Source organism: Lonchura striata, chromosome 2 (genome assembly GCF_050655825.1).
Source record: "Lonchura striata isolate lonStrDom1 chromosome 2, ASM5065582v1, whole genome shotgun sequence".
Classification (NCBI taxonomy): Eukaryota; Metazoa; Chordata; class Aves; order Passeriformes; family Estrildidae; genus Lonchura; species Lonchura striata.
The window spans coordinates 155,105,299-155,125,856 of NC_140704.1; the positions used below are offsets into that span (position 1 = coordinate 155,105,299).

Sequence of the window (20,558 nt, forward strand, 5' to 3'; positions counted from 1 at the left end):
ACTCATATCCCACTCCCAACACTTTAAATTTTTCCAGCTCCTCTGCTGCCAGGCCTTTAAAAAATTCTCACCCATCTTATATCAATTTAATTTCCATCTGTGCCATCTTAATAAATGTTCCCACATCATTCTGTCTTATTACTTTGCTAAACTTGTGAAAATCTGACTTTATTAACATGAAAACAGAAAATACCACATTGGATTTTAAGTATTTTTCTAGGTTTTTTATTATTTTCCTACCTTCAAACCTTGTTCTTACTCCTGGCACTCTATTGTCGTCAGACACTGGCTTTTACCCCTTCTCTTTTTAATTTAGGGGCTAAATTCTGACCTCATTATTCTGCCTTGATCAATTTATAAATAAAATTTGGGAGTGGACCTGGACCTGTTGTTCTGTATCTGAGTTCTCCAAGAGTTCTGGGATGGAAAACATCCTGTCCCAGCTTGAACACATTGAATTTTTTTGTTCCACATCAGTTGTGGTTGTTTCTTTTTCTGGACACCTTTTTCTATGCTGTCTTTACCCCTAAAATCAAAAGTATTTTATATATTGAATAAACAAGTGGTTAATTTAATATGCAGTTTTCATCTATCACTAGTTTATTTTGCCTCTCAGTTTAAAGGCTAAATAATTTTACATAATGTTTAAATAACTTTAAATAATTCATTTTAAATAAATGAATAAATAGCATTCAATGTCTTTCTCGAGATCTAAGTAATTTTGACTATTGCAAATTTTTCCTTTATATATTTCTTAACCTCCCTCATGTTGTTTTGTCTGCTGCTCATTTTTTCATACATTTGTTTAGGCTTCCCTTTCATTCCTGGAATAATCTTTGAAATTATTCACCCATGTCAGGCCACAGCTGCTCTCTCTAGAAATTTTTTCTCCATTTTCCTCCTTTTTATAGAAAAAAAAAACAAAAAAAAAACAACAAAAAAAAAACCCAAAAAAAAAAAAACCCGAAGAGGTTTCTGAATCTTTGATTTCAATGAACTACAAGCTTCACACTTTGCATCCATACCCTTGATCTTCCAGTTCACTTCTCTTTTCTCTGGATATCAACAAATATATCTGGATATCAACATATTTATCTATATATCAACCATATATCAACGTTTTTCTGCTTATCTAAAAATTAATCATCCCAGAACTCAAATGGATGAGGGGACAATATTATTCCAAGTGTGTTACACTCCTGATCCCAGAAATCAGGGTGTGCCACCTCAAAAACATCTCAGCAGGGAGGGAAGGGATGGGCGAGGAAGGAAAGGCACAATTGATCTGCGGTGTAGGAGGCTAAAAGGAGCTGAAGTCGGATTAAATCAAAATTAATTGGCAAGGCCTAAGGGCTCTGGAATTATGTAGGATGTCAGGAAGCAGAACAACAAATGGAGAGAGCGTTGGATGTGGTCATTGAAGTTGGACACGTGGATGGATGAGGAAGGAGCTTGGTCCTGCTGGGATGGATTGGCAAAATTCAGGGGAAGTCCAGGACTGCAAGAGACCTTCAAGGATCACCAAGTCCAGTTCCTGACCCTGCACAGGACACTCCAAGGATCCCAAAGTGTGCCTGAGAGTTGTTCTGGCAGGGAAAGGCAGTCCTGAGACTCCCCAGTGTCCTGAGCTGTGTCCCCACAGTGCAGGCAGAAGGTGAGGGGGGGATTCTGCCCCCCTGCTCCACTCTGGTGAGATCCCACCTGGAATTCTGTATCCAGATTTGGACTCCAACAGCAGAAGGATGTGGAGATGCTGGAGCAAATCCAGAGGAGGCCACGGAGATGCTCCAAGGGGTGGAGCTACTCTGCTCAGGAGCCAGGCTGGGAGAGCTGGGAATGTCCAGCCTGGAGAAGAGAAGGATCCAGGGAGAGCTTAAACTTTCAGGCACTGGAAGGGGCTTCAGGAGAGCTGGAGAGGGACTTGGGAAAAGGGAATGGAGTGTCGGGTCACTGGGAATATCTTCCCACTGCCAGAGGGCAGGGTTAGATGAGATATTGGGAAGGAATTCTAGGCTATGAAGGTGGGGATGCCCTGGCACAGAATTCTCAGAGAAGCTGTGGCTGCCCCCAGATCCCTGGAAGTGTCCAAGGCCAGGCTGGATGGGGCCTGGAGCAACCTGGGATAGTGGAAGGTGTCCCTGCCCATGGCAGGGGTTGGAACAAGATGATTTTTCAGGTCCCTTCCAACAGAAGCCACTCCACGGTTCCATGACAAAACACACACATTTACCTCCAGGTGATCCCGCCTCCACCCATGCAAGGTTCCCTTTAAAGCAGGTGAAGGGGAGCTGGTAATCCCCAGTGCCATCCACTTTTTGACAAAGCTTTTGTCTGATGACATTTGGATTTGTCTGCCTGACTGGAAAAATAAACAGCTCCATTGAGTCACCCAGGAGCCATCTATGGTAGAGAAGACAGGCTGTGCTTAGGCAAGGTGACTCCCACTCTGCACTTTTTGTCCTGCTTCAATCTGTCCGTGACTCTGCAAATATTCAAAGGCTATTTGTTGCTATTGGACATGAAATGAGTACACAGAAGCTTAGTAACTTCAAAAGAGAAAAAGAGCTAATTTTATTTCTGACTTTGCAATTTATAGAATTCTAAAAGTGACAGTGGATTGGAGGATGAAATTGCCACCTCTCTAACTACACTGGTCAAACTAACAGTCTGTCAATTCTTTCCTCCCACAAAGAAGAATGTAAAACAATAATGATTTACATGAACAGCAAGTGAGAACTCTAGTAGAAATATGTAAACATTATCAGCAGGCTAAAGAAGTTTTATGAGAACTTTAAAACTTTCAAAATACCTACAAAAGAAAACTTCTTTTGAAAATGAGGGCAACAGCTATTTCCACTGCATTTTCTGCTAATTGGTGCTCCCACAACTTTTTGTTTTGACCATAGAGACCCCACTGATGGGAATTGGCTTCCTTGTCACGCTATTCCCATTATGGTGCTGGATCCCCATGGCAACACCCAGCACAGGCTAATTTTATTACTTAGCAGGGGTTACTTATTTAGCTTGACTCATCCAGATCTGTACCTGGCGACAGACTTCGCTGCCAGCCTGTCAGTCAAAGGCCCTTGCTGATGATGCTGAAGGTTGACAAAGTGATGTCAGGCACTTCTCAGTCACAGGCTCGGTGACAGTCCCTGGGTTTGACAAGTGACAAGTTCCTAGCGAGGTCCCTGTTTCCTTTCTCTGCACAACCAAAGTTGATAAAGAGGGAAAATATTCCTGATAAAGGGAAGGCAGTAGCTCTGTGACTGGCCACGCTCTGCAGGTTGCCCTCGTACTGCAGAATGTTGATAAGAGATCAACAGTGCCATCAGCTGATTAAAGTGTGGAGAAAAGGACTGGAGACTCCCAGCAGCCCCCAGGAATATTCCCAGCATCCTTCAGCCTTGGCTTTTTTAGTGTTCAAGCATCAGAAAAAGGGAAGTGGTGGAGTCACCATGCCTGGAAGTGTTCAAAAAAACCACATGGAACCGGCAATTGAGGACATGGTTTAATGGTGAACATGGTGGTGGCTGGATTTGGTGATCTCAGACGTCTTTTCCAACCATTATTCCAAATCATCCAGATTTCAGATGGAAAATCACATGGACACAGGCTCCCTATATGATGGATTGTGGATTTATGAATCACGTGGGCTTTCACACAGGGCTGGCAGGAACTGTCACTGGGATGGAAAAGGGAATCACATCGGAATAATGGGATCTTTAAAAGGGATCAGGATCCATTCTCTGATCCTGATCACAACTGTCACAGCTCGTGCCTGAATTTCTCATCCTTCTAACCAGAATGACCTTTCTGGAAACATCCATGAACCTCGGAGTGTGCCTGGGCAAATCCCTGGAACAAATCCAGTGGATTTAGGACATGACACACTCGGGGACTTTACACTAGTTAGACACCTCACAAGTCCATGGCAGGACAGATACAGCTTAAAGGAAGCCTGAAATGCCTCAATTGGGGATATTCATCCCTCTGGAATCCAATCCAGAATCACATTTTGGACATTTTTGCTGTTTTCAGAAAATGCTTGAGAGACCTACATTCCCAGGGTGGACCAAACAGATGTGATGCCTGAAGGAATTGTCCACAATGCTGTGGCTGGAAGAGGAACCTGAGCAACCTGGTCTAGTGCAAGGTGTCCCTACCCATGGCTGGGAGGTTGGATGAGATGAGATTTAGGGTCCCTTCCAACCCAAACCATTCAATGATTCAGTGACTCCAACCTCCACGTGACTGTTTCCCTGGACTCCCCTTTTTTCTCTCACAACCTGAACAAAACTCACCTTTTTGTAAAAATCTGTACGTCTTTTTGTAAAAATCCAGCACATCTGGAATCTTTCTTCCCATCCTTAGGAGCATCTGCTTTTTAGCCTTGGGATTAGTGAGCTTAAACCAGAATTTGGGAAATGCAAGTACAGTTCCCTCCTCTGCTTGGAGAGGTTCAACTTCTCACCTCACATCTTCAGACAGGGGGTGAAAAGCAGCAAAATGAAGCTCAGGCACAAAAAAAAAAAAAAAAAAAAAAAAAAAAAAAAAAAAAAAAAAGGTAAGAGCTCTTCAGAGACTGAATCAGAGCTGTGAATATGGATTTTTTTTTTTTGGAGGAGAAACATTTAATATCAAACAGCCTGTGGAACACAGACCTAAAGAGCTCCTGGGATAAGCGTGCTCACATTTTCACCCTTTTCCAGCCCAACGAAACCTGAATTCCTTCCTGCCCAGTGGCAGAGTTTCAACAGGAGGGTGGAGACCAACTCCACCCCAACAAGCCCAAAGTCTTGTTATTGACACACACCCATGAGAGCTGGAACTTCCATTGGATCATCAAACATCGCTGCAGCCACGGGCACGGGCAGAGAGGTTACCTGCTACTGAGTCACACGTGAAGATGGTGGAGCATCCAAAAAGTCCCCTGGCAAAAATTCTACCCCTCTGGAGTCACAGGAGCTGAACTCCAGGTGGCTGAGTGTAGTGATCAGCAGTATCTGTGTTTTCCTGCAAAACAGTTTTCGCCAGAATGCTTGGGAATCTGATATCTGGGAAATGGAGCAGACTCCATCCTGCAAATCGGCTCTCGGGAAAGACATGGATGTCACACAGATTAATTCCATGGTTACCATGACATGACCACAGTGTCAGATAGGGTTGGTTGGTGTTTGTATCACAGTAGGTGGATCCGTAGTGTTTATTCCTGGGATTGCAGAGGAGAGGGCTTGGGGTGATCTTGTTGTGAGCTCTCAGTAGCCAAAGAGATGCTCCAGGAGAGCTGGAGAGGGATTTTGGACCATGGGCATGGAGTGTCGGGGTTTTGGACAAGAGCATGGAGTGTCAGGACAAGGGAGACTGGCTTCAAACCGAAAGAGAGTGGGTTTTATGGAATATTGGGAAGAAATTCTTCCCTGTGAGGGTGGGGAGGCTCTAGCACAGATTGCCTAAGTTGCCTGTGGCTGCCCCATCCCTGGAAGTGTCCAAGGCTGGGTTGGACAGGGCTTGGAGCAACCCAGGATGGTGGAAGGTGTCCCTGCCCATGGCAAGGGATTGAAACTGGGTGATCTTGAAGGCCACTTCCAACTCAAAACATTCTGGGATTCTGTGGAGTGGCTGAAGAAAATGTCCAGATCTGGGCTGGACAATGCGGGAGAGAAGGTGGTGAAACAGAGGGAGCTCACAAGATTAAAGTCTTGAAAAACAGACTTTCCAGAGAAGGAGTCAGAGATCCCACCAAAGTCTACCCAAGGGATATCCCAGACAAAATACATTTCTGTGGAGAAAAGAAAAATTGCAGCAGGGAGAAATTGAATTTAGTGGAGAGGTGCAACAAGAGCCACTGGCTGTAGGGAGTTCATAAATCATTGTAGAAATATTTTACACTGGACTAATTTCACATGTGGCTGATAATCAACGACTGGAACAGCTGAGCAAAGCTTGGTGTTCACTCCCTGCCACAGAACATCTCATAAAAATGTTGGGTATAATCATTGAAACAAGAATTGACTGTAAGGGAAGTTAGAGCAGGTGAAGCATTTCACCTTCTTACCGTAAAAACTGAATTTCTGTCATCTGTCTTTCCTGGTATTTGTGATAAGCAGAGATTGTATCTCCCTATATTACCTTATCAATTAGGACAGTCTCCCAGGGACAGGCTGGGAGAAGGTTTGGATTGATCCTACTGAGAATTCCTGAAGGCTTCTGGCACACAAACCTTTCTCCCAAACACACCATGTCTCATTGATATTCTCTGCTCTCCAGACCTGAAATGACATTTCAACCAAAGTCCCTTCTGGCTCCTGTCAGTCAGCCTTAAAACCTTTCCCAGGGCTTATTCCACCCTTGGCAGAGACAGAAGGGAATTTTTGGCCCACCTGAGTCCTACAAGCTGTCTAAGCCTTACCTAACTGCTCTGTCAAACCACAGCTTCCACTTACTTATCAGGTTTAAATCAGGTCAGGTTTCTTCCCTGCTTGTACTTACAGAAATAATCCAAATTTTTTTCGATGTTTAAGATCCAACCTCAATTTCCAGTCTCATTTAACTCTACCAAGTTGAAAGGAGCCAGTGAATTAATTTTTTTGGTGGGAATCCTGTTGTCCCTTTCTCCTAATTATTGTTTTGTTTTTTGGTTTTTTGTTTGTTTGTTTGTTTGTTTTCATTAGGATCCCATTTTGTTCTTGACAGTGGTAGTGGAATTCTACCTGGAAAGCCAGTAAGGTGTTGCCACTTCCAGAATCAAAATCCAGATCCCTCCTATCCCAACACACACCTGGACACCACCAGGGGTTGTTTGTGTTGGGTTTTGGGTTTGTTTCCAGGGCTCCATCTCTCCGTAAGCTCTTGATTATCTTTAGATCAAGGAATACCTTAAAGGTAACAGACCTTAAAAGTCTTTCCTTGCCTTCACAATTTTACTGGAACACTCCCAAATCCTCTTTCCCTGAAGCCTGGCACCGCTGCACCTCTGCAGGAGCTCTGGTGTTTTGCCGGTGTTTTTCCTTACGGAAAGATCTCCAACCTTTCCAAGCCTTTAAGACAGAGTTAAGACGGTGGTTAAGTATTTATATCCCTATTCCTTCAACCGCACAGATTTATCCCAAGAATTTCTCAGTGTGGAATGACTTTCAGGTATGAGAGGATGTTTCCATGGACATTTCCACTCCACGCTCCACCGGAGCCGCTTTACCGTGCTAACCCCACTGTGCTTTCCCGTTGAGGCACAATCTCCTGGAATGCTGGAAGCACTGGACCTTTTCCAGTTTCATGGCTGCTAATTAAGGTATTGCTCAAATGTGCCTTGAGCTGCCCAGTTCCGAGCAGGGATCTGGATGTAACCAGGTCTGGTGGATTTCATCGAGTGGATTTTTTCCTGTGTCCCCAGAAAATTATGTTTCATCCATTTTTTTAAATCACATGAGCTCAGAGAACAAAGGAAGATAAAACAAAGGATAAATTTCACTCTCATAGAGAAGGATTAGGGTGTGTAGGTCTTTCTCTCCCTTTCCCACAGCTCTGTCAGCGTTGTGTTATCCGTGGCTGTGGAAATTTTCATTAGCAACACTTCTCAGGTTACTGGGAACCATCCTCCATCTGGGAAGAAGGAGAGGCTGCCGGGAATGGCAGGAATATTCCCACGTGTCACAAGTCTGTGACAGGCAAAGCATCTCATTAAAGCTCCTCCACTCACCTCATCTCCAGCCCTAAAATCTCCAAGTGCTCCAGTGATTCACAAACTTTGCCTCTTTGGCTTATTCAGCTGTTTCATGGGAAATTGCACAACACCAGGGTTTTCCAATTTAGATCACAACAAACCCAGCGAAAAGCCTATCAGCTTTTCCTGTGAAATATAAAATACCAGTGGCTCAGTCCAAAGGGAGAAGTAAATAATTTCTCCCCAGCTCTGAGCATTTGAAGCTGTCTCCCCAAATATTGGATAAGATACAAAATAAATTATGACATTTGAAAGGGTTGCCCTGATGTGCTGGAGTGGGAAAATTGATTAATTTTCCAACATGGTTCCATGTTGGGCTTATTTCCCAGCTTCAGGATAAAATTTGGCAAATAACTGACAGCTTTCCAAAGGAAGGCTGTGTCCTGCTTTGCCAGCATCACCCAGGACCTGAGACCACCAGACTTATCCCAATTCCAGACTTGGAAGCACCATATCCCACTGGCCTCCAAGCGATTCCCAAGCCCAGCAGCTCAGTTAATAATGAAGGAATCCCGAAACCAGGCTTGGTTTTGAACTGTGTTTGGGAAAACAGACACCTCTGGGCAATCCCAGTCCTGCCAGCCCGTGGAATAATTTCTCCAAAGCATGTGGAAGCCCAGCCTGCTGTCACTTGCCCCTTGACAGCTGTTGGCCAGCGCGACACGTGTGGCACAAGCCAGCTCTGGGCTCGTGGAGCCCGACTGGAAGGAGCAAACAAACCTTGTCACATTCCCCATCCAAACCCCGGCATGGGGCCACACCTTGCAGTGCCAGACGTGTTTTTGCTTTTCCATGGGAGACCAGCCCCAGGACATAAACCTAGGGAAGAGCCGAGGTATGGCAGGAGTCTGCTCGCTGCGGTGATGTCACCTCATCAGGGAACTCGTTCCTCTGCAAATCCCAATCCAGACTGGAGCTGGGCTTTCCCCTGATCACCCCAAAGGAATCCGCCCACAGGATCAACAGCTGGTGGAGGGTGGGAAAATATATAAAGCTCCCTGGGAGAAGCTCTCTGGACCTGTCTTGGCTGCCTGGATCTGCTCTCAGCATGAAGAAACTCCTGGTGGGATTCCTGCTGGGCCTGGCATTCGTGGAGTTGGGTAAGAGCTCCTCATTCCCAACACTCCAGGGCCCCCCACCCTGGGAAATTCCTGGTAGGGCAGGGAGGGGGAAAGACCTGGTGACCCCCAGGTAGGGGAAATGATGCTTTTTGTATTGAAGAAGGTGGAAGGAGAGGGTGAAATGGGAAAGGGGCAGTGTATTCCTGGTGGGAATACAGTGTGATGCCTGACTGGGAGCGATGCAGGGCTTTTGGATACCTGTCACCCACACCCAGGGATGGAGGGGACAACCACAAGGCACAGGGCAGGACCAGCCTGGGCAGGAGCTTGAAGTGCCAGTCTCTACCTGAATTGCCACCTTGTCCCATCAGGAATGTTCATCCCGAACTCCTGACATCCTTAAAACCTCCCAGCTGGCTGCTGGAAGTGCTGAAAGCCAGAAGGTGAAACTTCAATATAGATTAAGGTGGAGGTATGAGAAATAACTCCAAGGGCATTGGAAAGTTTTATTAAATCCCCAGCTCCAGAATTTCCCCTTATTCCAGGAGATATGTGGAAATGGGAAATCCCCATTCCCAATGGGTCTGTGATGAGCCTGGATCTTGGGCAAGCTGGCAGCAGGGTTTGGCCATCGCTGTGTCCTTCCTCCATGCAGATGTGACCAGCTGCAGCCACATCCCTGCCTGGAACGGGCATTCCAGGGATGACACCACCCCAGAGGGGTTTAACCCACAGCCCATGGGCCCCAGAGATCCTCAGGCTGTTTCGTGGGACCCTGGAAGATCTCAAAGGAAAGGCAGCCTGGGCAGGGATCAAACATCTCCATCTGAATTCCTGCCTTGGATTTAACGGAATTTCTGAGAAGCCACCCAAGGTCTCAAAGAATTTTATGGAAACAGAGTTATCAACCCCATTTTCTTTTATAGTTGAAATCAGACATAAATTAATTTTTTGGGATAATCCAGAGGGAAGCAGCTGGTGTGGGCACCCCTGTTGTGGCTGAGGGATGTGTCTGTGACCATTCATATTCCTGAGGCTTGATATCACGGAATAGAAGGAACAGTGAGGAACAGGGAATTATTGGCTCAGATCAGGATGTAGAGCTATCTCTGTTCAGTTCTCCAGTCCCAGCCCTTATGGATTTGGGCTTTCCTCTTCCATGCAGCCTTCCCACAAAACCCATGTCCTCTAAATGCCCCACCCAGAGTCAGTGAAAGATGAGGGAATTGAGGTTTTCCTTCCTTAAACCTGCTTTTAACTGGGATTAATTCCCCCAAGGCACTTCCCAGCTCTTCCATGAAAATGTGGAGGTTTGTAAATGGAAACCACCTCACCCCAAGGGTTGCAGGGCAGCTTCTCAAGAGCCTGAAGCCAGGACTGCTCTGTCCATCCATCCATCCAAATGATGGTTGATAATGTGCTACCTCTGTTAAAATATATAACAATTTTATGGATTGGATCATGGATCATTGGGAAGGGATCTAGTGAGGTCCTGAGCTGGGACAAACAGGGATGGCTCCGCCACCCTTGTTTACAGGGACATGGCCACAAGAAAATTGAAATATTCCCATGAAAAAAAAAATCCTTTTTACTTCTGCAAAGAGACAAGGAGTTGTCTCTTCGAATTGAATTCCTTAGCAAGAGCTAAGGAATAAGAAAGAGAAGTTTTGCACTGTGTAGGCTCCACCCCACAGCTGAATTTTCCAAAGGAGCAGCTGTGAGGAGCAGATGCCTTGAAAATTCCTTCTGAAGTCAGGTGTTCAAGCAAATGCCTTCAAAAATATTTATCCTTATCACAAAGCCCCAGAAGTTCCTCTTAACAGCAAAACGGGAACAAAAACAAAAAACAGCTTCGGTGTGAATTTTTACCAACAGATGGCACTGGACGCTTGCAGGTTGTTTTTCAGCCGGTGGAAGGAGGGTAGGATAGAAAATCTCAAACCAGGCTGGTTTTTTTCATCAAGCCACACCAGCAGGACTTTGGAAAATCCACACTCTCGGTGTCTGCTGGCTGTGGATGGACAGCGCTCACACTGCGGGTTTTGAGAGCTGCTGTGACCAAGATTTGCATATTTAGAGATGTCCCTCCCTCAGGTGACAGCCAGCAAGGGTTTGTACACTTCAAAAAGCAGCAGCAGCCCCTGATGAGAGCGGTTTTGAGGCCACACTCAGCCCTCAGGATGGCTGATACAGCTCTGAAATTTAAATCCTGCCCTCGGTTACTGATTCCTGCAGAATTTCCCTTCAACAAGCAGGAAGGAGCTGTTGCTGTGAGGGGAGGGATGGGAGAGCTGTCACTGTCACAGCTGGGGAATGCTGCTCTCAGCAGATGGAGCTGGTTTTTACCATCACGGAATATCCTGATTTGGAAGGGACCCACAAGGATTATCAAAGTCCAGCTCCTTGTCCTGCACAGGACATACTAACAATCCCACCCTGTGCAGAAGGAGCTGGTTTTTACCATCACGGAATATCCTGATTTGGAAGGGACCCACAAGGATTATCAAAGTCCAGCTCCTTGTCCTGCACAGGACATACCAACAATCCCACCCTGTGCCCAAGAGCATTGTCCAAACTCTTCCTGAGCTCTTGATGCCATGACCATTCCCTGGGAGCCTGTTCCCCCAAAATGAGGGAAGAACCTTTTCCTGATATCCAACCTAAACATCCCCTGACACAGTTTCAGGCCATTCCCTTGGATTCTGTCACTGCTTCAACGAGATCAGTGCTGCCCCTCCACTTTCCCTCACGAGGAAGTTGTAGATCCCAAAAATCTCCCCTCAGCCTCCCCTTCTCCAGAGGATGCTCAGACCTACCAAAGCTCAAGGTGAGGTCCCTCTAAATCCCACTTTTTCAGCCTGCTGAGCCTCCAAAGTCAAGCTCAAGCCCAGTTCCTGCTACACCACCCTTGTCCTCCAGCACTGGGATTTGGTCTTTTCCCCCCCTCTGGCATATCCAAGCTTTTTCATTGCCTCCAGACATGCTTAATTTTGGACACTGCTGCATTTTGGTCAGAAAGCCACAGATTTGGGTCTGTCTTCCCTGCTGTGTCACCTCAGAGCCCTTCTGTCCCCTCTGCAGCCCAGTCCCTGCGATGTTACACCTGCAAGGAGCCCACAGACATTTCCAAGTGCAAGACAGCCACCCTGTGTCCCCCGAAAGCCACCGTGTGCACCACGACGCTGCACTCCATGGATACAGGTGAGTCCCACCACTGTCCCTGAGGGGTCCTGGGGAGAAATCTGAGAATTCCAGGATGGGTTGGGTTGGCAGAGAGCTTAAAGATCATTGAAATCCAAACGCCTGCATTCCAGTAGACTAGATTGCTCCAAACCCCATCCAACCTGGCCTTGGACACTTCCAGGGATGGGGCAGCCGCAGCTTCTCTGGGCAACCTGTGCCAGGGCTTCCCCACCTTCACAGCCAAGAATTCCTTCCCAAAATCCCATCTAACCCTGGCCTCTGGCCGTGGGAAGCCATTCCCTGTGTCCTGCCTCTCCATCCCTTGTCCCAAGTCCCTCTCCAGCTCTCCTGGAGTCCCTTTAGACACTGGAAGGGCTCTGAGCTCTCCCTGGAGCCTTCTCCTGGCTGGACATTCCCAGCTCTCCCAGCCTGGCTCCAGAGCAGAGGGGCTCCAGCCCTTGGAGCATCTCCGTGGCCTCCTCTGGCTCTGTTCCAGAAGCTTCACATCCTCCTGATGCTGGATCCTGGAGCTGGATGCACAATTCCGGGTGGGGTCTCACTGGAACAGAGCGGGAGAATCCCCTCCCTCAATCTGCTGGCCACACTTCCCTCTCCCCATCCCAGTCACAGCTTGGATTACCCTTTAACATCTCTGTAAAAACCCAGGAGAAATTATCCCACTTTAGAGAGCGAAGGAGAGGATTCCATCAGATTTGGAGCCTCACAGTAAGTATCAGGATTCACTGCGCTTGTTCCCTCTGTGTTGACTTTCCTACCCCAATATCTCTACGGACCCTAAATTTATAGACAGTGCAAACATCTACAGGGAATAGTGTCCCTTGTCCATCCTGGAATGATTTTGGAAGGAGCGGGAGGGTGAAAGAGAGTCAGCAGTAAGAGCTGGCAGGCCTGTTCCCAAAAAAAAAAAACAAAACAAAACAAAACAAAACAAAACAAAAGAAACCCAAAACAAAACAAAAACAAAGACACAAAAAAAAAAAAAAAAAAAAAAACTGGCCTAAAGGCACCCATGGATCAGGGATGTCCAACACCTCCTCTGTCAGCATTTCTCAATCCCATTTTCCTTCCCTATTTTTTCCCCTCTTTCACCTCCTCCTCCTCTCCAATCTGCCTCTCCCAGGTTATCCCTTTTTTGGCAACATCACCGTGACCAGGGACTGTGAGGAGGAATGCCTCTCCTACGATGGGATAGGGGCCCAAAAGCCCAAATCCTGCTGCTACACTGACCTGTGCACGGATGACACCAGGAGCAGCAGTGGGGTGAGGAGCAGCTCCGCAGCACTGGGTCTGGTGGCCGTGGTGGCTGGCATGGCCCTCCAGTGCTCCCTGTGAGGTCACAAGTGTCCCAGCTCCACTGAAAGCCCACCACTCTCCCTGCCAAGCTGCCTCGTGAACTCTTAGATGCTTTGGGAACGTCCTTCTTCTCTGACGTGTGGCTTCACCCCACCTTCAACGCTGGATTCAAGCCAAGAGTTTGGGAACCTGGACTTAAACCCCTCAAATCTTCAGTTTCCAGCTGTTTAAGCAGATGTTCCTCACCTTCAGCTGCTTCTGGTCCTCAGGATCCACAGAGAATGGGTTGGAAGGAACCTTCAAGATCATCCAGTTCCAACCCTCTGCTACAGGCAGGGACACCTTCTACTGCCCAAGGTTGCTTCAAGCCCCATCCAACCTGGCCTGGAACACCTCCAGGGATCCAGGGATCCAGCTCCAGCTTCTCTGGGAATCCTGTGCCATGTCCTGACTGAGAGGAGCAGATGGATCTGGGCCCAGTTACTTCCTGCCCGTCATGGTGTGGGTGGCAGCTGCAGAGATCTGGAGCTTAATGCCAAGGATAAACTAAGGAATGAGTTCAGAAGAGCTCAGCTTCCATGTGGGAACAGGATGGATTTCGGGAAAGCTCAGAACACCCCGTGGACAGACCAGAGTAGGCCAGACCCACAACCCAAATTTCCAAGTTTGGCCAGACAAACACAACCCCCGCCTCAGCTTCTGCCTGAGCTCAGGTTGCAGTTGGAGCTCCCAGATTTCCCTTTCCAGATGTTTTAAAGACTATTCCAAGCAAATTCTTCTCTTATTCTGCCCTCCCTTCATCCCCTCAGAGCAGAAACTGCAGGATAGGGAAAATAATGGTTATCCCAGACCCTCAGCTCTGGGAAAAAAAAATCCATTAAAAGTGCTGGGATCCCAGCTGGGATTTGCTTGGAGCAGATGTGGGATTGATTCTGAGGCCCTGCCTGCTGCAAAAGCAGCTGGAGTGGAAGCAGATATGAATGAACCAGGTGTGGCCAGCTCGCAGAGATGCAGGAAATTTGCCATTCCCTCTGTTCCTATTGCCCAGGGAACATCCGGATGATGGGGAAGCAAGGGTAGAGTGGAGGATGGATATACCCCGTGCACCATCCTTGTGTGCTCACAGCACCCCTGCAACCTCCTCTGTGGCAAAGTCTATTTATCCTCAATTTTTTTTCCTTTTCTACTCTCTTTTCACAAGAAACCAAAGTAGGGGGCTCTTTTTCCTCCTTGCACAGAGGCAATCATTTCTCAAGGTCTGTCTCAGTACCATTTAGAAGAAAACTCTGACAATTTTGCATTCCTTGCCAGAGCTCGGAGGACGGCGAGCCATTTTTCCTGGAGGTGAAACCCTCAGAGCTCCACTAAAACACTGAAAACCCCCTGGCAATGCTGAGATCTACAGGGAGCAAATGCCATGGGGAGGATAATAATTGGAAGTTACTCAAATCCCAGTATTCCACCCACCCTCACAGACACTGAGCACCAGCCCCTGCTTCCCACTCGTCTGTTCTGTTTGTTCCCTGCTTCCAAACCAGCCGGATTTGTCAGGCCAGAAGCAAAGCTCCATCCTTGCCATCCTCAGATCACATTCCCTTTTTTTATCCTGTCTTCCAGCTCTGTCTCCAGCAGCCTTTCCACATTTTCTGCAGCATCCTGGGCTCTGCTGTCCACCCGTGGATGGGGCAGGGTCTGGATACAGAAGGACTGGGAGGGTGAGGGCTCCCTTCTGGGTGAGAATTTCGTAAATAAAGTTGGATTCTCTGGTTTTCAGCCTGCAGCATCTTTCTTTTGTGCTCGATATTCCCGTGGGAAAGGAGTGTGGGGCAGCATGGGGTGCAGGGAGGGGGTTTCTGCCTTATTTTTCAGCTCCCAAACTGCCCTGTGCCAGACAGGGGGAAAACCACGCACAGGGATGAGCACAGGAGGGCAAAAATCCTCCTTGGAAAAGCCAGATTTAAGGCTATTCCTGCTAGAAAAGAAGCAGGAAAAGGGTAAAACACAGCCCAGTGGGAGAAGAGGCATTTTTTGGGATATGAACTGGGACAACTGGGAGGGTTTTAGGGAGCAAAAGAGAAAATGCCTGTGGGTGGGAGTGACCATGGTGTGCTGCAAAAGTCCCCGTGGGGAATGTCCCCTCGTGCCACCAACGCTGGCTGTGAGCATCCTGCCCCTCCCGGCCTCCTGTCACCCAGGATTTACCTGCCAACGTGACCCACGAGTTTCTGCTGGAACCAAAACAGACTCAGAAGCTTTTTCAGCTCAGGAGCTGAAGGTTTTTATCTTCAAAGCACCTCTAAAACATTCCTTGATTAGGAGAGGTGACAAACCCTTCACAAAGGGGTACAAAATGTCCTTTTTTTGCATTAGAAGCCACCTGTTCACACTGTGGCAGCCACAGGGCTGAGCAGGCATCACTGGGAGCACTTAAAAAAATCGAATTTGCTGTTTTTTTGGTTATTTCTGTTATTTATCCCTCCCTTTACCCCTCAGGAGTTAAACCTAGTGAGCGCCACTGCCCCAGGAAATGCAGGAGATTCAAAGGCCTGGCTGGATTTTTGCGTCACTGGGTCGAGTGGACACGGGGAGGGAGAAGTTTAAATATAGGCTGGAGAAAATAGAACAGAGGAAAATGTGTCTCCAAAGGGCCAGAAAAAGACCTGCAACCTCTCGGCCCTGCCGGGTGAGGCTTCACAGCCAGCGGAATCCAGCGCTGATGTTGCTCTGCTGAGGGATTTTTCCTGTCCCTCTGAGGGCTTGTTCTTCCCAGCACATATAGAGATTTTATCTCCAGATTTGAGGGCATTCCTCAGTGCCTTATGCTGTATCTGGTCAAAAAAAAAATTGCCTTTTCCATTGCCTTCCAGCCCTTCTGCAAATGTGGGGCAGCGCTAGAAGTACGCAGAGTCATGGGATGGTTTGGGTGGGGAGGGAGATTCAAGATCATCAAATTCCAGCCCCTTGCCATGGGCAGGGACATCTCCCACTATCCCAGGTTGCTCCAAGCCCTGTCCAACCTGGCCTTGGGCACTTTCAGGGATGGGACAGTCACAGCTTCTCTGGGCAACCTGTACCAGGGCCTCACCACCCTCACAGGGAGGATTTTTTTTCCCTGATCTGCATCTCCCACTTCCAGTTGCAAACCTGAACTGCTTTTTTCCACCCAGAAATTAGAGAGTAAAGAACAAGAGAGGCTCATCAGTGAGGATATTCCAGCTGGGATACCCTGTCGAGTCCCACCTCCAGCCAAAAATCAGGGCTAGGTATGAGCCTTTTCTTGTGAGCAGCACAATTCCGGAAGGTGGAGTGGGCATTCCAAAGGATAATTTCCCTGGAAAGACAAAACAGTCAGCTTGGATTTAAACTGAAGGAGGACCCAGGTTCAATCCTGGTTTGCCCTGAGCTGGATTCCCAGAGAAGCATCATGGGAACAGCAGGATTAATATTTAAAGGACTGGGTTTTCCAGCAGGGATCATTTCTGGTTGCTCTACACAGCAGGACACTGGTCAGGCCATGAGTGGTGGTTGTTATCCCAGCATGGCCCAATTGCAGAGGTGGGAAACACCAGGAGCTGTTTGGCTGCTTTGTTTTTCAAAAATTTTATGTATTTTATTATCTTTGGGAGCAAGAGAGAGGAAAAAAGCCCCACACAGCTCTCTTGGAACACACATTAAACGTGAAAGAGAGATGAGACAAGGGCAGAAATTATTGCGATATTCCAAGAGCAGAAAAAAGAAGGGGATGATATTTTTTGCAGTCGGGACATTGCATGTAAAACAGAGCTCTGATGTCATCAAATGCAGAGAGGACTTGTAGTTCTTGCTAAAAATACTTATCTAGAATATAAATATACATTAGAGAGTAGCTGCAAGGCTTCTGGAGAGCTCTGCCACAGCCTTGTATTTACAGAGAGGGATTTAAATGTTTAATTCTACACCCTCAAAGGAAAGTCACTCCATCTGAAGGAGTTATTAATTATGGAATGAGCCTGGCAGCGCTGAAGTACAGCAGCAGCGATATCATTTTCAATATCACTCCCAAATTATTTCTCATCTCAATCCTATCATGTGCACTTTTTTCCGGTCTTAAAATAGAGCCATTTTTCCATATTAGGGTTTGGAGGGCTTGGAGCATCTGCCTCTGACACGGCAGCACATCCTCTCTTGGATATCTTCATTCTTCTCCTGCTTGACTCTCACATCCCTAATTCCAGAGGAACACAGAAGCCTCTTTCCCTCTTTATTCTGTACAGCCCAGTGCCTGAAAACAAAGCCTAAAAATGAGGTGAAAAGAAACTTTCAGTGTTAGCAGCAGATGTGCTGAGGGGGAAGGAAGTGGAGCACGGCATCATGGTTGGGATCTTAATTTAGAAAAGTCATTTTGGGTCACTTGGATACGAGAGAGATGCTCAGAGTGTTGCAAAAGGCTGGGGCAGATGGTCTGGGTGGGCTCCACCTCCAGCACAGACTTGGGGCTGCACTCTGCACATTCCCATCTGGCTGGGAAACACACAGGATGTGTTTTAATCCTTCTCTGCCCTCGTCTGGGTCCTGATCCCTTTTATCACTCAGGCCCCGTTGGACAGATGGGAATTGTCACACGTTGGTGGCTCCAGGCTTGGTCCAGCCCCACATTTTTTAGGACTGAGCTTTAAGTTTCTGAATATCCTCAGTAAATGTGGGTGGGGATGTTGTGCCTTGGGGGGAAATGATTTTGCACCAGCTCATGGCTGGGCAAAGTGCTGAAATCCATGAGATCCAACATGTTACAGGGAACTGAAAGCCAAAACACGTGAAATCCATGGATCAGAGTCCCAAAAACCTACTCCAGAATGTCAACAAAAATTTCACAGGATGCCTTTGGCCAGCAGGTCTCTTAATGGAATCATGGAATGGTTTGGGTTGGATGGGCCTGTAAAAATCATCAAATTCCAACCCCATGCCTTGGGACACCTTCCACTATCCCAGGCTGCTCCAAGCCCTCTCCAACTTTATCTGGAACACTTCCAGGGATGAGGCAGCCACAGCTTCTTTGGGAAACTTGTGCCATGGTCTCCCCACCTCCGCAGCCAAGAATTTCTCCCCAATATCCCATTTATCCCTGCCCTCTGTCAGTGGGAAGCCATTCCCCCTTGTCCTGGCACTCCAGGCTGCTGTAATGCAAGGGGTGAATACGTTTTCCAGGTCTTCAGGGCTTTCCTGCCCATTCCAGGGACAATTTGATGTGTCCCCAGTCACACCAGCAGTGACACCCCTGTACTGAGGCACAATTCTAACCTTGTTTTAATGTCCAGCCTTGCCCTGGCCTCATCATCCAGGAGCAGTAGAGCTATTCCTGTCTTGTTGGGACTGAGACATCCATCCCTTCACATCCTTGCACAAGAAATGCTTTCACTCAATAATCAGGGAAGAAGATGCAAAAGATTTCCTGGAAAAGCAGGCTGAGTGAAGTCAAGGCGCTCCAGTGTCGGTGCATTTGCTCCCGCAGTACTTTTGGATTTAGATCCTGGAATCACAGGATACCCTGAGTTGGAAGAAACCCACAGGGATCATCGAGGGAGAAGGGCACAGGACACCTCCAAAAATCTCACCAGAGGAGCAAAGTGAGGAGCTTGGGATGACTGGGAGAAGCTCTGCTCCTTCTTTGAGACCTGCTGCTCCGCACCTTCCTTGGCTGCACCTTGGGTTCCCTGGCCCAGGCACAAACACGGGCTGGGGCTGAAGGCTTTGCCTCCGTGAAATCCCGGGGGTGGGTGGAAATCTGCCAGTCGAAACTGTGCCCTGGGCAGTGGCAGGATTCCAGAGGGTGGCTGGGAGCCAGCAGGGAGATGCGAGCAGTGGGATGTGCCACTGCTCCCAGTGAGGAACACTGACCCAAAGTGGAATTCCTGGGAACAGGCTCATCATGAGCTGATTATCAACGGGCTTTGATGTCGTTCTTGCTCACAGACCTTCTGAATCCTTCATGAGGTGTCTTCAGTCCTAGTGGAAGCTTTAGCAGACCCTACTCTGTGGATTTCTCTCTTGGGGTTCCTAGGTCAGGGTGACAAGAGAGATCATAAAGAGTCTTTGCTTCCATTACCCCAAACACAGCCAAAGAAGGAGCCTGGAATGCTTCCCACTGCAGTTTCAAGGTTGTTTATTTCTTCTCTTATCTAAACATTCTTTCTCTGACCTGCCGAGCTCTAGCTAGCAAGGAGGCCATGGCCATCTGCCCAGCCCTCTCAGGCGGTGTTTAAATTTTTTATCAAAAGTTATGTATACTATGTTTACAATTTATTACCAATATCTAACATTTATGTCGGACAGTGTGCCCCTACCTTAAACCAATAGAAAACTGTCACTATCACAGCAAGACATGGAGGGTGAGAAGAAGGAGAAGACGGTCAGGACACAGCCAAATCCCTCCATCTTGTCGCCTGAACCTCTTATCTTAAAAACCCCAAAATTCTACTTTTCAACCCTGTGCTAGTTCAAATATCACTAAAACCCTTGTGACTTGTAATTCCTCATACAGAGTTGACAGCTTTCCACGGGCTAAAATCGAAACCACAGATGTTTTTGACTTCTCGCCAAGGTCTCCAAGCCGCCTGCCAGGGTCTCGAGACAGCCAGGGCAGCCAGAGGGATGTCCTGGACTCTGACACTTTTCCAACCAAAATTCTGTTTCCTGAAATCCACAGGGCCTCCAGAAACTCCTTCCACGCAGCGAATCCAAAGCAGCAGCTTTGTGTCATTACCCGCTCATGCACAAAACCAGGACCAGATGAGCCATGTCCTTACAAAGCCGGGCTGAAAACAAGCCAGACGTTGTTCCTAATCTTTCCTGGCTGCTGCCAATCTCCAGGGAGAGGAGCCACGGGGGAAGAGGTGTTTTTAGCATCGACAGCTGTCACCGTGCTGGGAGATGCCACCCAAATCTGAAAGAGAAACAAACACCCGGGAGATGGTGACAGACTTTGACGCACTCACAGCAGAGCAGGAAAGTCAGCCTGGAAAGGAGGGGAGAGTGAATAGCAAAATATAATTTTCCCCACAAAATGAGGGGTTTTAAACAAAATGCCATCTTTCACCATCCATGGACAGCTTAAGAAATTTGGGGATGCAACTAGGAAGGGTTTTATGCTTGCTGGAGCCCTTGGATCACAAAAGGGGTTTCTGAAATCTTGTTTTTGCTTTTCCAGCTCTGTGCAAAGATGTCACGGCCTGGTGGGGTTCTTCAAGCGAAGAGAGCCAGTCTTGGTAACTCAAAGCGCTCTTACTACTCAAGGAGCTCAT

General features: G+C 47.6%; 1 protein-coding gene across 1 annotated transcript; it reads left to right on the forward strand.

Annotated features, from left to right (window-relative positions):
• Positions 1–917: 917 nt before the first annotated feature.
• LOC116183337 (secreted Ly-6/uPAR-related protein 1-like) lies at positions 918–19,126 on the forward strand. The gene is made up of 3 exons (XM_031504190.3): positions 918–8,823; positions 11,866–11,985; positions 13,109–19,126. The coding sequence occupies exons 1-3, from the start codon at positions 8,772–8,774 to the stop codon at positions 13,318–13,320; spliced, it is 384 nt and encodes a 127-aa protein (XP_031360050.2). The 5' UTR covers positions 918–8,771; the 3' UTR covers positions 13,321–19,126.
• The last annotated feature ends 1,432 nt before the right edge of the window (positions 19,127–20,558 follow it).